General features: G+C 37.4%; 1 protein-coding gene across 1 annotated transcript in view; it reads left to right on the top strand.

The window, feature by feature from the left end:
* IP3K2 (Inositol 1,4,5-triphosphate kinase 2) overlaps positions 1-15,863 on the top strand; it is a 142,618-nt gene that overhangs the window by 18,334 nt on the left and 108,421 nt on the right. Inside the window, exon 2 of the mRNA XM_069504005.1 lies at positions 6,357-7,071. Coding sequence (XP_069360106.1) covers positions 6,361-7,071 — 711 coding nt within the window. The 5' untranslated portion in view covers positions 6,357-6,360. The remainder of the gene's footprint in view (positions 1-6,356; positions 7,072-15,863) is intronic.

A 15,863-nucleotide genomic window follows, 5' to 3' on the forward strand; every position in this document is an offset into this window, starting at 1 on the left:
ATAGAACACAAATTAATCATCGGTAAATATTTACTGACAAACTTGCTTTAGTTTTTCACCGCTCGGTCAGTCTGACATTTAACCACATTTTATCGTATGATCATTTAATAAAAATTTCCTACCAACTAACTACCTGCAAATTTTTAACATTAATTTACGTAATATCGATTTGTTGTACTAGCTGGGACATCATGCGATTAAACACCTTCAAACATTAATCTGAGTCATTGAAACAGAACATCTATACTGAACACAAAATTACCCGCAAAAATTTTATTTATTTAGTACCCACATCTTTATTTCTATAATACAATTAGTTTTAAAATAAATAAAATGACGACAGGTACTATGAAACTGTGTTACTACATTACACAGAGTATTAATAGGTCCATGATTACGCAATAAAACTTTCTAAGGCCTACCTGCCTGAAAAATTGTCTTGCAAAAAAGTTTTAATTCACTTTCACTTTTTTTTTTCATACCATATTTTCATATTAAGATTTCCAGATTTAGGGTATCCAATGTCCATTGTGGTACCTCTCGTGGACGTCAGTCATCACAACGCCTGTTGGAACATCTTTGATGGCTTTTCACAAAGCCATCCGAATTCGCCGGTATTTCTGAAACTTGTACAACTGTATTAGAAAAGGCACAATTCAGCCATATCGTATCCCACTTCTGATGCTAGATTAACCTCAGAAGTATAGAGACAATAGAGTCAGGAATCAACCTACTGAGAGTCTAAACCTTAGTTCGTTATCAATAAGCTAGGGCGTGGTTGTAGGTAGGAGACAAAATAAAAGATTGTATAAAGAAATAAACTGTTTTATTCAGGGAAAAACTCCCTCCAAATCAAAGTTTATCTTTACCATTACTTATTGCTTTATCTTTAAATAATTTATTATTTCCTTTAAGAAAAATCTACCGCCAGTTCGTAAAAAGCATATTATCTAGCGAGAGAAAGAACTGGCAAGAAAAAACTCGGTGGTGTCTATTTTGAAATACCAATTACACATTTGAACAATACATAAATCAACATACATAGTACAACAATAGAAATATAAAATCAACAATATTCGTACCTGTAGGTATGTCACAGCTTCTTCTTAAAAATAGGAAAATTAATGATGTCTACCGTCAAAGCAGAGCCATTTATAGCCCTTTGGCTACCCTTTCCATAAGTATAATGATACCATATAAAACTCAAATTCAATAGAGTCGACAATAGAGATTAAACTTTAGTTTTAAATTTATACACTTCAAAATTCCACATTATACTCTATTTAAATCTACAATTACTTTACTTCTAAAATATAATAAAATCAATTCACCATGTAAGACCTTTGGATTAGCTGCTATATATTATCTGTTACGTCTGTAGTATTTTGTCTATCATTTTGACGTGCCTCTGTTTACAAATAAAATGTCAATGGTTTAGAATTAATTCTTAAGCAAAATCTAAAGAGTTTAGTAGCAATTTCAAGAAATAAATAGCAACTCTAACCATTTATCTTATACATTCATGTACATAATTGCAATGAGTTATTAATATATTTTGTTAAGTATATAAATACATAATATTAGTATAGTTTAGATAAATCTATTTATAATTTTTATGATAGGTAGTGTTTTTAACTACACTTCAAAGAAATTTCTAAATAATTTTAAGTACCTAGGGTAATTCGAACCTGCGCCTATCCAAAGGCTATCGCGCATAGAGCGCCTTTGACGAAAAGGCTACGTCTACGGTTCACTTGAGTGCCTAGTGCCTACTGAATAAAAATACATAAGTATCCAAAATTTCGGTATATGGCAGTAAGTAAACCGTGGTCCGTGGCCTACTGGTTATAGATAAACCGACGTAGGTAGAGTCAGTTCAGTTATTTTACCACTGACAACTTATGTTGATTTTACTTTCTCTAAAGGACTTGAGTATCAAAGTTGTGTTACCAATTACCATTGATTTTTTAGTTTCCTACACGTAAATGTACCACGTTGTACGTTATGTGAGAAATTTTCTCGCAACTCCTAACAACTTGTACAAAGTTTCCTCGCAGACGGATTGGAACGCCAAGGAACAAATAAACAAACAAAGATACTTGTGTAGGTTAATTTTTAAAATTTTATATAGATAAAATATGTAGATACCTACTACGTATTTTATTCAAAGAAGTGAATGTGTAGATACTCTACAAATGGTTAACGGGGCTTTTCACGCGGACGTCCTTGCGTTTTTAATTAAATCCGCTGTTAAAACGTCTCTTATAATAAGTAGGTACCTACCTAAATATGATGTAATAAATATTAAAACATATTTTTGTACAGTAGGTAGTAGGTATAATATTAAAAGTCTTTGAGAATATTATCATCAAGCATAATATACTTTATATTAATTAGACAGAGCGGTGAAATACATAGTTCTATTTATTCTTTACTGCCCGCGACTTCATCGGCGTGGCCTTTCGAAAAAATCGGTGGGAATTCTTTGATGTCCGTTCTAGAATTAGTTCTTCGGGATAGGAGGTTGGGGGGACGCCCCGCACATCCGCACATCACCCGCGCCCGCCCGCACCGGGTTAACGCGGTGGCTGTGCGGGTGTGCGAGGCGTTCCGTCCCCGATTGCCATTTAGACCTGTCGCCTATCTCTATGCTTTCGTCAGGTTCGGTTTAGCGGTTGAGCCGTGAAAATGTTTGTGGAAAATTAAAAACAAATTGAGAATAAAATGACGCTGAGAATCAGAGCATTTGAACACAGAAAGACTTGCTCATTTTATGCGCACAGAATCAACCTGACTTTTCAGCGCGGTAATGCAGCTAATACTCTTGGTACATTATCATGCGGGCATCATACCCATCATCGTCACAACCCATGGCTATCGACTACTGAGCACAGATTTCCTCTCGAAATGCCACAGTTCATCACGCTGGCCAAGCGGCTTTGACCACTTTTTTTTCTTTTCTTTTTCACTATACCTACTATTGCCTATCACTATCACTATCTTCAAAATGTATATAAAAGAAAAAGCTGACTGACTGACTGACTGACTGATCTATCAACGTCCAGCTCAAACTACTGGACGTATCGGGTTGAGGGATGTAGACATCCACTAAGAAAGGATTTTTGAAAATTCAACCCCTAATTTGTTAACTCCACGTGAACGAAGATGCGGGTACTTATAAGCTAATCACGCAATAAATCTATTCTATTCTTATTCTTGAAGGTAGTTATTTGTTAAATTAGCTAAGTTTTGTAAGTACATACCTAATATCGTAAAAAAAAGAATCAGGAATCTAGACGGTAGGTACCTACCCAGATCAAAATTGAAACAGCTTGACAACTCACAAAAAATAAATAAGTTCCTAGTTTCGGTAGGTAACAATTTGTAACAGCTTATTAAGTAATTGTCTAACTTAAGCAGTTTTGGTGCGGTGCCCTTGCGCCCGCGCAAGGCTACCTTTGACGTCATTGCTTGAGGACATGCACGTCGATGTCGAGCGACCAAGCACGTGGAAACACCACCTTCAATCTGAAATAAACCTTAATCACCTTTTTTAGGATCTAATTTACAGTACCTAAATAAAGTCGTGTAAAGGATACTGAGCCGTCAATCTAGCGCGTGGAAACACCTTCAACCTGAAATAAACCATAGTCTTTATTTTATAGAATCTAATTTACAATGAATAAAATTATGTAAAGGATGGCGGAGGAAGGTCGCAGTGTTCGATGGTGAGGGTCTTCCTGGTCCCCATTATACCCATTTACTTTCCGCCGAATGGTTTTAGTGCTTTGTTACCTCAAACTCAACTTAAGCTTTGTAAGATTAAATAAATTAAATCTATGTGTGATATTGAGACGATTTTAAAATAGTCTAGTAAAAAAATAAAACAGTTATAATGATTTTAAGCCATCTTCAGATGTAGATAGATAAGTACTTCCTATTTATATGTCATCATCAGATTGTAATCTGTGTCGCTGACGTTTTTATTTTACTGAAAGATAAACAAGTCGTAACAAATAAAAGATATCATCATTTATCTTATCTTTTATTTGTTATGTCTAGTAAAATAATTAAATGAACAATTAGACACAATTCCACATGTCATTGCAAAATATCTTAATGAATTATTGTCACATCACCATAGTTAGTCGCATAGCCAAAGATTTAAGATTTTTTAAGATTCACTAATAATCACTATTATGTACTTATTCTGAGCTAATATGTGAATGACATAGGTCCATGAGAAGTACCTAGGTACTTTAAATGTAAAGTCGTGGTTGGACATATTTATATCGTGTTCGTGGTGTAACAATTTTCTTATTTAAATGATATTTCGACCAAGTTTTATGGGTCCCGCCCCGTCCCGTCGTGACGTCCACGACCCATGCAAGTGCAACTGGGTCGAAAATCGAAATAGCGATGATTTAAAATTATCATGTTATTCGCTATTATCCATACTAATATTATAAATGCGAAAGTGTGTCTGTCTGTCTGTCTGCTAGCTTTTCACGGCCCAACCGTTCACCCGATTTTGATGAAATTTGGTACAGAGTTAGGTTATATCCCGGGGAAGGACATAGGCGACTTTTTATCCCGGGAAATCAAAGAGTTCCCACGGGATTTAAAAAAACTTAAATCCACGTGGACGAAGTCGCGGGCATCATCATATAATAAATGGTGGAAAAATACTATGAAATTGGCACGATACCTAGTCAAGTCGCGTTCCAAACGAGCCATAAATTGGAACTGCCGAGTGGTTATTTCCACATTTTTTCATCCACAATGCGTGAGATAAAAAGATAATGCCAGAATTAGGGTTGACAATAATTAAACCAACCAATCTTAAAACGAATTTGTACATTATTTGACTACGAAAACCTTTAGTACATAGTATTAGGTAACTGAAATCATTCTTGCTGCAAAAGATAAAATTAATTCAAAATGTAGGTACTAGTACATTAAAAAAATAATGGATAGATTCTTATGATTTTAGGCTTATTTCGTAGTTTACAGACATAATATTATTACATAATAGGTAGCTGGTACTTACTATTTAGATTATAATGAAAATAACGGGTTCATAGTACCTACATACATTACCAACAGTTTAACCGATTTTGATGAATTTAGGTACAGAGTTAGCTTACATCCCGGGGGTGGACGTAGGCTACTACTTTTTAACCCGGAAAATCAAAGTTGTGAATGCTACGGAATTCTTAAAGGCCCATTCGTTTATCTATATTATATTTGTATAAAACTAGCCAATGCCCGCGACTTCGTTAGTGTGGATTTAGGTTTTTAGAAATCCTCTGGGAACTCTTAAATTTTCCGGGATAAAAAGTAGCTTGCAACCCGTCCTTCCCCGGGTTGCAAGCTACCTCTGTACCAAAATTTGAGTGGTTGAACGGTTGAGCCGTGAAAAGCTAACAGACAGACAGACAGACACACTTTCGCATTTATAATATTAATAGTATGGATTTGGTACAGAGCTTGCTTCCCGGAAATTGTCATTTTATGCCGAAAAATCAAAGAGTCCCGCGGGATTTTTAAAAATCTAATTTTCAGCGGACGAATTCACGGCCATCATTTAGTACTATCATAAACCACAAGAGATTTGTTGGGAAGGAAAACCATTTGGCATCCCTAACAAGCTGATGACGTCGCTGTGTGAAAATACTAGCTATTGTTTCTAGTTACAATTGCTTCAATTTGTGATGCTGGCCATCGAAGAAGGAAATTATTTAATTACAATTATCTCTAAATCTCTACAGTTACTTATTAAGTACTAGCTGATGCCCGCGACTGCGTCCGCGTGGAATTAGGTTTTTAAAAATCCCGTGGGAACTCTTTGATTTTCCGGGATAAAAGTAGCATATGTCACTCTCCAGGTCTTATCTTTAGGTACCTATGCAAAAAAATCACGTCAATCCGTTGCACCGTTGCGACGTGATTGAAGGACAGACCAACAATCCAACAAACCAAGAAACAAACACACTTTCGCATTTGTAATAAGGGTACTGACTACTGATACAAAAGTGATCATCTGTTTTTTTGTTTATGCTCACTTCACGAGAAAACATAAGCCCTATTAAGTATAGGCGTCACTATAATATCGTCTCTACAACAAGCTCTTGGTCATGCCTTTTCAGCGCCACATCTTGCCTTTTACAGCATGATTTTCTTCCATCATTTTTAGGACCTGGTCACGCCGATTTAGTCTCTCCAATTATATTGGTCAGCAATTTTTCTCTCTAGAGGTCTCCTCTACCTTCAGCTATGTGATTCGCTAACCCATTGTCTAACACTAAATGATAGCCATAATTAAGTACTTATATTTTTCTTTTCTTCTGTTGCAGAACAATGCCTCGGCTCGAGCAGACACCCCCGGAGGACTTCCGCCGGGTCTTGCGCGAGAAAGCACTGAGCCACAGTTTGTTTTACCTCAAGCTCGGCGCAGGAGTGCCCCCTGGGCAGGCGCGGGAGGCTTCGGCAAAGCTATCGATATCGCGGCGAGCGACCGACAGTGCTGGCATGCGCGCGCCCACGACCGCGCGCGTCACCCGACACGCGCAGCCGCGCGTCTCCGAACTGCTCCGAAAGTTCGAGCCGGGCCCGATGCAGTATTTACGCATCCCTCGCGCGTCCAGCCCTCCAGACGATATCAGTTCATCCGATGACGACGACCGAGCGGCTGTCCGACGACGCAGCCGAGACTTGAGCGACGATTCCGCCGTGGAGCTGGAACCGAGGAGACGGCATTCGCACCCTCGCGACGTCACCCCACCGCCGGACGTCATGTCACCGAGACGAGAAAGGACTCTAATCGAAGCTCATGTGGTGGAATTGGGCAGACGGGGCAGCGAGGGGTGCGAGACCAGGGGCAGATGTGTGCGGACGCCCAGCGTTGTTGTCAGTGACTATTCCGATGGAATAGCTGTGGGTGCGACAGAAGAAGAGGTGGACTGGCTGAGGTCGAGGTCTCTGTCAGCGGATTCAGCGTGTTCCTCGTGTTCGACGTTGTCCAGCCGAGATGACGAGGAGTTCGAGACTCCTCCTACAGTACCAAAGAAGGTGAGTTTTTCAATGATTATTTATGCAAATACTAAAAAGAGAAAAAACACATACACTTACAAACGATTTAGAGATTTCAATCGTTGGTTTTGAAAAAATTATAACTCCGTCCGTCTACTTTTATGTGGTGACTCTGACTGACCTAAACAAGCTCCTGTAAAGTGGACCCGTACGAAGATATACCTACCTACTTAAATGGTTTGATTTTGCGTGAAAAGTTTATTTAGGTAGTATGCAATTGCTTTATACCTACCTATTTCCCGGTGGTATTTTTTACATTTTATTCATGAACTCATTTTTTACGTATTTTTTTTCATTAAATACTTTTTTTAAATTTGATAACTTAGAGGCTTCATTGATTTTAAGCTTTTCTAATGGTTTATGGTGGCATTCAATTAAGCTTTATTTACTTAGGTACGTTTTTTCTTAAATTGGTAGATTGGTAGGTCTATCAATTATGTACCATCTGTTTCGGTGTTTCCTAAATAGGTGGATACAAGGTGGATACTTTCTTTTAGGAGTACTTATCTGTAGGTACCTATCTACTTTATTTACACAGCCTTATATTCACGATAAATTACAAGGTATTTATCATGTAATTTGCGTCACACTGTATGAATACAGAGGCAATATGCTTGCTTCACATAAAATTAGCATAACATAGCGTATACCTAACCTACCTTCTCCATTACTTGTTATGATAATAACAATAAATTTTACTGCCGATGCTATATTACCTCACACTTGTGACGTCAATGAAAAACAACTTGAGTAATAAAAAGGTTGAAGTTGCTTACAAAATAAGTAATAGCCTATTATTAATAGGTATACCTAGTTCATAAATACAAAGTCTAGATTGTTCTAAAGAATGCTAAAAAGACAAATCTGGCTGCTATCTAACAACATCACCTCCATTGCGGGAAACCTGCATCAATCATTATTATAATCTCAATTGTTCTGATTGGCTAAATTTGTGCGATTCTTGTTGCAACAATGCATGCCAATAGTGAGCGAGCATCAACCAATCAGAGGTGATTGCGATCGTGACTTTGTAGCTGTCATTCTCCCGCAATCGCGCAGCAGGTGAACCTTTCAAGTCTTTAGCGTAAAAGCAAAAATAATAGTTATTTGTTATAAAGGCTGCAAAGTTGTTATTTTGGCGCGAGTGTTTGTATTGAGTTCCGAGCAAGCGACGGATTCTAAGGTTAGAATCCTTAGCGTAGCGACACAAATTCAAATAGGTACATGAGCGCAAAATATGGAGCCGTTGAAACACACTACTTGTGTGTGATTTCTGTAATAATTTTGTGGTGTACAATAAACGTACATTCATTCATTCATTCATTCATTCATACAGCGACTCTACTACTACTCTACTACAATGACGAAAACGCTAGATGCAACTTGCAAGAATATTGCAAGAACACTTTGAAAAGTTTTTTCCGGGTGCGTTCAGAATTTGGCTGGAAACAACACACCTATGTATTGAAACCATGATGAAACCAATCTGTAACCCTGATTCGCAATAAATAAGTGGTTATTTGATTCCATCAAAAAATAAATAGATACGGGAACTAAATACAAAGTCATATTGTTGTAAGAAAAAACAAATAATGAGTTAAGGACACGTGGCATATAAAATGCTTTATTTATATGGGCTTGAACGTAATTTTCTCCATGTTAATATAGAGTGAATGACGCACGTAGTTTAGATATATAAGCGGATAAATTAGCTTAAACCATAATATTTAACTAGCACTAGGTTTGTCATATACAACCGGAATTTGAATTTTAAATGTACTAGGTAGTTTTGCATTTCAAATAATTTGAATTTTGCGCACGTTTCTTTGTTTTTGTTATTACCTTCTTATGCAATGTAATCGTGCCTTTTATTGTTATGTAGTAGGTCAAGTACACGGCTTATATTATGTAGGTACTTTTAACTAAGTTAGTTTTGTTGCAATAAACAGCTTAAAGTTATCTTTGAGGTAACACCGCTATTGGGAACTTTCTTATCCCTTCGATGGACAAAAATCTGATGAAAGTTCTACTACCTACATTCTATATCGATAGAACTTCTAACAATATCTTCTGGGAAAAGTAATGAGGATTTATATCTTTTTTATTTTATTTTAATATTACAGTAAAACTTAAAGCTGGCCTTATTTAATTACTATACAAATTATGCCCGCGTGGAATGGTGCCAAGAATTATCTTAAACTTCTAAAACATTTAGAAAGAAACACTTCATTTTAAAAAATTTCTTTCAACTATACATTCACTTTCCATGGTTGAATAAATACAATATTGGCCTCGTTAGCAGAACGACCTAAAATGGTCTAGTCTTTCTTGCGGAAATCATTAATGAACATTCAATTCGATGGTTTTACTCGTCCCCATAGGCACATACCTAATTTAAATTTTGTCAATGTCAGCTTGATTACCATTTCTTGCAAAATGGAAAAGACGACAAATTATAAGTTTACTACTTATAATATACCTAGGTATTAATTATTTTTTTCTTAAAATATACTTTCTGGATCTTGCAATTTCGTGTTCGTCCGCATGGATTAAAATCAAAATGAAATTTCTCAAAAGCTTTTCTTAGAGAGGATAATATGTATTCTGTAGATCCCCTTTAAGAAAGATTATTTTCTTCTCAAGATACATAATAAGAAATCTCAGAATTATTAACTAGGATTTGCGTATTCTATCCACTGGGCTGTTACAGCTTTTATTAACATAATAGAGGATGATACAATAAACATACCTATCTACTATCTAGGTAGGAACTGTGTGGGAGGTCAATTATTGCGTAAAACAATATGGCATTAGTACTATTCCATAACATTGCGATTGTTGTATACGGTTGTTGCACTCGAATTATCAGCGATATATCCTAATCCTGTGTTATTTACTTATTTGTATGGATGTGTTTAGTCTCGGAGCGGATGTCCACATCCGTCATTCAATCCCTTGTTATCCTTAACTGTGGTTTAACGGAGCGTTGCTAATTCGTTGCTTTATATAAAGTTGTTTATATTATGTAGGTGGGTGTGTTACATTCTCATTCCCACGTAAACGAAACAATATTATGGTTCGTATATTATCGTACCTTTTCCTGGAACCCTGGCATTCAAGGAATAGAAGCCATGTTTGACATTATTATCAAGAGGTTGAATTTTTGATTTTCAAATTATTAATTGCAATTTGCAACCATGGGAAATCTAAGAACATTATAATTAGTAATTACCTATGTCTATTCCTGTCAAAGTTTAGAACGCGAAGATGCGTAGCTAGGGATGAAGGGGTGTGGATGAAACACCAATTAGATTGCATCATTTTTAAGCGAGTTCCAAAAAGGAGGAGGTTTTCAATTCATAAAAGATTTAATGATCTTGTCGCGGCTGGAAGCGAATTGACTCCACGAAGACTATTAAATCATAATCAGTATTTGACCTACCTATTCAATGTATCCTAGTTCTATTATACCTATTTAGTAGGTACTGCAGACAGCTAAATTTAAAGCACCTGATAGTCACATACTATTGTTAGTACTTAGTGAGTTTGTACACGTTTTAGCAAATTGAGTTGCCATGTTACTGCTGACCGTAAATTTTGCTTTGTAAAGTAAATGTCAAACATAGTATCACAAATGTTAGACCATTCTAATGCAAATTCAGTACAATGTGCTACAAAGTATTCTAACTCTTAGGTACTCTACCAGCAATTGACGTCACGTTTTTTTATCAGTGAAGGATGGAAGGTAAAGGCTTGGATCCATAAATAGCTACGCGTGACGGCAACTGCATGGAAGGACATCACACTGGATGTACCTATTTGTTTTTTTTTAATTTATAGACTACCTAGCACTTCGCTGCAATCAGGCTTGCTGACAAGTGATGATGCAGCCTAAGATGGAGCGCGCTTCCCTAGAAGATGCCTATTCATTCTTGAAAAGTACCTCTATATCAAAGTGATGCTGGAAGGGCATGAGCTAGTAGAACAGAAAATTGGAATAGAGAATGCGTCTGTGTTTGCCCGCACACTTTGCACTAAAATGTCTTCTGCGTACCTAGTTTGACTATAGTCGACGCATTTTAAACTTTAGTTATCTGTCAGTGTGCCTAGTGGGAGATTTTCTACCTATTTCTACCTATTCGTATTTCTACCTAATTTTGTGGAACTCCCACTCAGTACACTGTTTCGCTCGCAGCTACTACGACCGAACCAGACAGATAACTCGACGACTCAGTTTAAAATGCGTCGCCTATAGTTTCAGAGATCTGCTGTGGCTAAAATTTGGTGAGGTTACTATTGTGGTGACATTGTGTCCAAGCCTTATGTATGGAATGTATGGCTTATGAAGGTTTATGGACTTGGTAATACTTGTCGTCTGTTGTCAAGGACCCGACAAGGTAGTGGCCTAGTTATTATGGGAATAGTTCATTTTCATATTATGAAGACAGATAGCGATATTACCTTTGCAACTTATAGAATTAGAATTTGCATAGGTAATATCGTCTTCTTTTGAGAAAGCCAGGATGTGGTGTACTTTTGTTCAAAATAAAACGCAGAATTTATAGTTTTGTTGCTGTCCATGCATCCTTTTTATTGGGTGACCCATTGGAATGTTTAAGTTTTTATTTGACAGGTTATACCGTGGGGTGGTCCCATATAAAGGATATCTTAATATCGTCTGCGATGATCTTCGGACATGGTGGCTTCCAACTGGCCAGTTAGTTTGGGATCGTCCACAAGTCGAACAGCCCGCCTTTGGATCCGATCAAATGGAAAGTTATTTATTGATTAACGAGGTTGAGTAAAAGGGTTTAAATGCATTGACTCTAATAAGTACATATATTTCCTTGCTTGGCAAGCATTATAATTAAATACAATAAACACATACGCATTGAATGCAACAATAGGGTTCTCTAAGCATCCGTAAACAACTATCATCGCGTTTCAAACATATCATCTTATCAACAACGAGAAACAATAAAAAAGATGCCATCCATTCACAGCTCAATTGTTATGAGTAAAAACGGAGACAATGCCTTGTTATGGCTATATGTTGTGTTGTTCTATAGTAAACTGATAGTTTATTTTTTACAGCCGTCCCACCCACCATTGACGTCAATCGGCCGGTTTGATGATTGTCGTGGTCATGTGTGTGTGCGTGTTTGCGTGTGTGCGGTTGCAGGGTCGCAGGGCTTGCATAACCGTTAATCATGGCTTATTATAATAAACAGGCAATAAGACAATAAAAGTTATACAGACGTGGCAACTTACCAACGCCGCAAACATAGGTTTTTTCTATAGGTTTCCAGCTCGGTATTTTACAAAATGTCGTGTCAGCCGGTTTCCTTCTAAAACCTTCGTCCGTCCACGTCGGCAGTCGGCTTTTTCGCACGACTGAGGTGACAAGTTGATCCAAAAGGTTCTCGAGTCTAGTCTGCCATTTGTATGAGAGATTGAAATTGAAGTATCAGCTGTCAGCTGCTATATTTATAGGACTAGACTGCCCAAAAAAGGAGGGTAATGTTTTCAGGGTTCATGCAGTTATGAGTTTCTTATTCCACCATAACTTCTAAATGACTGAACATATTTGGATGTATGGGTGATCGTTAGAATCCTTCCATTATCCCGAGTGAGTGTCACTAGTGTGGCTATAATATTTTTGAAAGTTAATGTGGCGGCTGTATGGCGCCATTTTCAAATATATATTTTTTAATTCGTTTTCTTGTGGGTTTTACTTTTTTAAATTACGACTTGTTTAAGGGCTGAAATTAAAATGCAATGCTCAGTAGAGTTTATTATTATCTATTAAGAACGTTCTCGAAAAGGCCTATGTCTACATAGTGGACGCATTAGGCTGAGGGATTGGATTGGATAGTGGCGACGGGTCTGCCTACGACTTGTTGACACATCTACAGACGCTAAGTGATGAGGTCCTGAGGATAAAATTGGTGGATGTGCTGAATAGGTTAAATAAACATTTGCGGTTTTAGCGGTATGGGTAGGTAGATGTAGATACCTATTCGGTTTTAAACACGGCCACACGGTAAAGAACAGGTTTGGTGTTAGTACGTGATAGCTGTGCACGAACGTCATTATCAATGCCAATAAACTTGTTTTCCAAAATAATAAACCGCCTAAGTGCGAGTCGAGCTATGCTCTGTTAGGGTTCCGTACATGTGACCAATTGTTTTGGTCACAGCTTACCACAAACCACCATTCTCTGTGCAGCTTACAATCCACATTATGAATACCACATATGAATTTTCAGTATTTTACATTTAATTAATCTAAATATGTATATCTATATATATAAAAGGAAAGCTGACTGTCTGACTGACTACACGCAGCTCAAACTACTAGACGGATCGATCTGAAATTTGGCATGCAGATAGCTATAACGACGACGTAGGCATCCGCTAAGAAAGGATTTTTGAATATTCAACCTCTAAGGGGGTAAAATAGGGGTTTTAAAATTGTGTAATCCATACAGACGAAGTCGTAGGTATAAGCTAGTACATAATTATATAAGGATATTCTGAATTCCTTACTATTCTAGTTTTTGAGTTAGACCCTGTAACCTTAGTCTAAAATGGCATTTTTGACGGCCCCCCATTTCTTTATTTTTAAAAACAAAACATATGTTTGTACTCTCAAAGGCACGCCCCACATGCCAGGGTCAAAAATCTTTTTTCAGCTTTTTTTCATGTGTAAGGATGAGGAATGAAAATTAATTTCAATGAATGTTTACTGTTTATATTTACTGAATATCCAAATTTCAGCTCTGTTACCCAGTCAGTCTACGAGTTAGAGAACCAGGATTTACCTATAGGTATAGATAGACAGACATACTTTATATCAGAGTGACACAGAACCCTAAAAACTATAAATGGGCCTACTATTACATAATAAACTTTACGTCATAGATGAAATACAAAAACTGGTTAATCAAGAACGCGTCATAAAAAAACTGTTATTTTTATGAATGTTTAATTGAATATTGTAGGTACTATAATAATTATAACTGACCCGCCCTGACTTTGCTCAGGTGTTTTTTACTTACTCTTCCTAGCTTGCGACCCGGGAACGAACCTAGGTTATTAAAAACCTAAATTGTTGGTGCAAAGTTAGCTTGCGTCCTATTCCTGGAGACACGGACATAGGATAGGTAGGCCCAGTGGCGTGCATAGTGTTTGAAGCCATGGTAGGCATTAGTTAGGTAGGCTGTTTACTGGTAGGTCATAATGAAAAATATGCACTGAGCGATTACAACTGGGGTAAGCAGTGCATGTATGCCTCTATAACCTGCACGCCACTGGGTAGGCCTCTACTTTTCACCCCAGAAAATCAAAGTTCCCACGGGATTTTAAAAACCTAAATCCACGTGGATGAAGTCTATGGGTATCATCTAGTAGTGAAGTGTAATATAATATGTCAGTCAATCAGTTTCTCTTTTTATAGGTATGGACCCAGATTTATAAGTGAGCGTAGGAGTTAGCTTTGGTGTACCCCACTATATTTGTATTTGTCAACTCATATTTGTAAAGCGTGTGATATTTTGCATTACATAGTTAAACGAAAAAAATCACTTAAAATTCGCAAATATTTGTATGCTTATCTACCTACATTTTATTTTTTAATAAAGAGAGGTACACTGGTAGAACGTTACACAATTAGGTTTGAATAGGTAGGTACTACAATCTTTATGTGGATATATGTACCTAGCTGAAAAAGAATAATTATCTCTTTTTTTTAAAGAAAATATTACAATTAAACTTAAAGCTAGCCTTCTCTAATTAATTACTATACAAATCATGCCCGCGTCGAATGGTGCCAAGAATACTGGCTGCATTTCCGCGCCCGCGCCCTTCTGTCACCAGATGAGGCTATTAATCGCGGGGAAATGTCTCATAATTTTTTTGCACTAAGACTCCATGGCCCCAGGGTCTCTACGGCAAACGGAACAAAAATGCAACTCTCGATAAGAGATGCATACTATGCGCCGCCGCGTTTTCAGCTGTTTCTGCTGCGGCTCTCGGTCTTGATACTGTCTCCCTGATATGATACGGGGCCAATGTGTCAACGCAAGTTACGTCCCACATTAGCGCTGTCCCTGTACCTACCCAGGCAACCAGCGTCAATCCATCAGGTCTCTTGCCATCATCCGGACTAATCCCTGCCGGCTTGATGAGCAAAGGAATGTAGGTAAGGTGGCAAGAGCCATTTTGATCGTGTCGTTAAGAGCTGCCATGCCTAAACAGCCTACCAGAGCTGATTGATCACTTGAAGTGATACATACCATAAATACAAAGTTCTTTTATTTTTATGTGCATAAAAACATGGTAAGGTTTATCATAAAATCCAGAATCACGAATGACTTGACGATACGGAACTACTAATCAAACATTGTGCTATTTTGACCAAAATCTTTCTACCTGAAAATTTTATGCGTTTTTTTGACAAATAGATAAGTAAAACAAAATTAAATCAAATTACGTATAAGTTCACGACAGCTCGAGATGGCAATCGGGGTATGAGGCGGAGGGACACACACCCGCACGGCACCCGCGCTATCGGGGATGTTCGGGCGTCCTCATCCCAATTGCCATCTCGACCTGTAGCGTACCTACTGTAAGTACCAGCACCATTAAGCATCACTATTAAGTAGGTTTTATTATATTTTAAACTGGTTTATGCGCCCCTGCTTCACTTCGGAAATCCTTTAGGTAGACCACGTTTATAGCTGTATGTTTATTTTTAATTTTTTTTAAACT

The sequence above is a fragment of the Maniola hyperantus genome, chromosome 16 (assembly GCF_902806685.2).
Source record: "Maniola hyperantus chromosome 16, iAphHyp1.2, whole genome shotgun sequence".
Classification (NCBI taxonomy): Eukaryota; Metazoa; Arthropoda; class Insecta; order Lepidoptera; family Nymphalidae; genus Maniola; species Maniola hyperantus.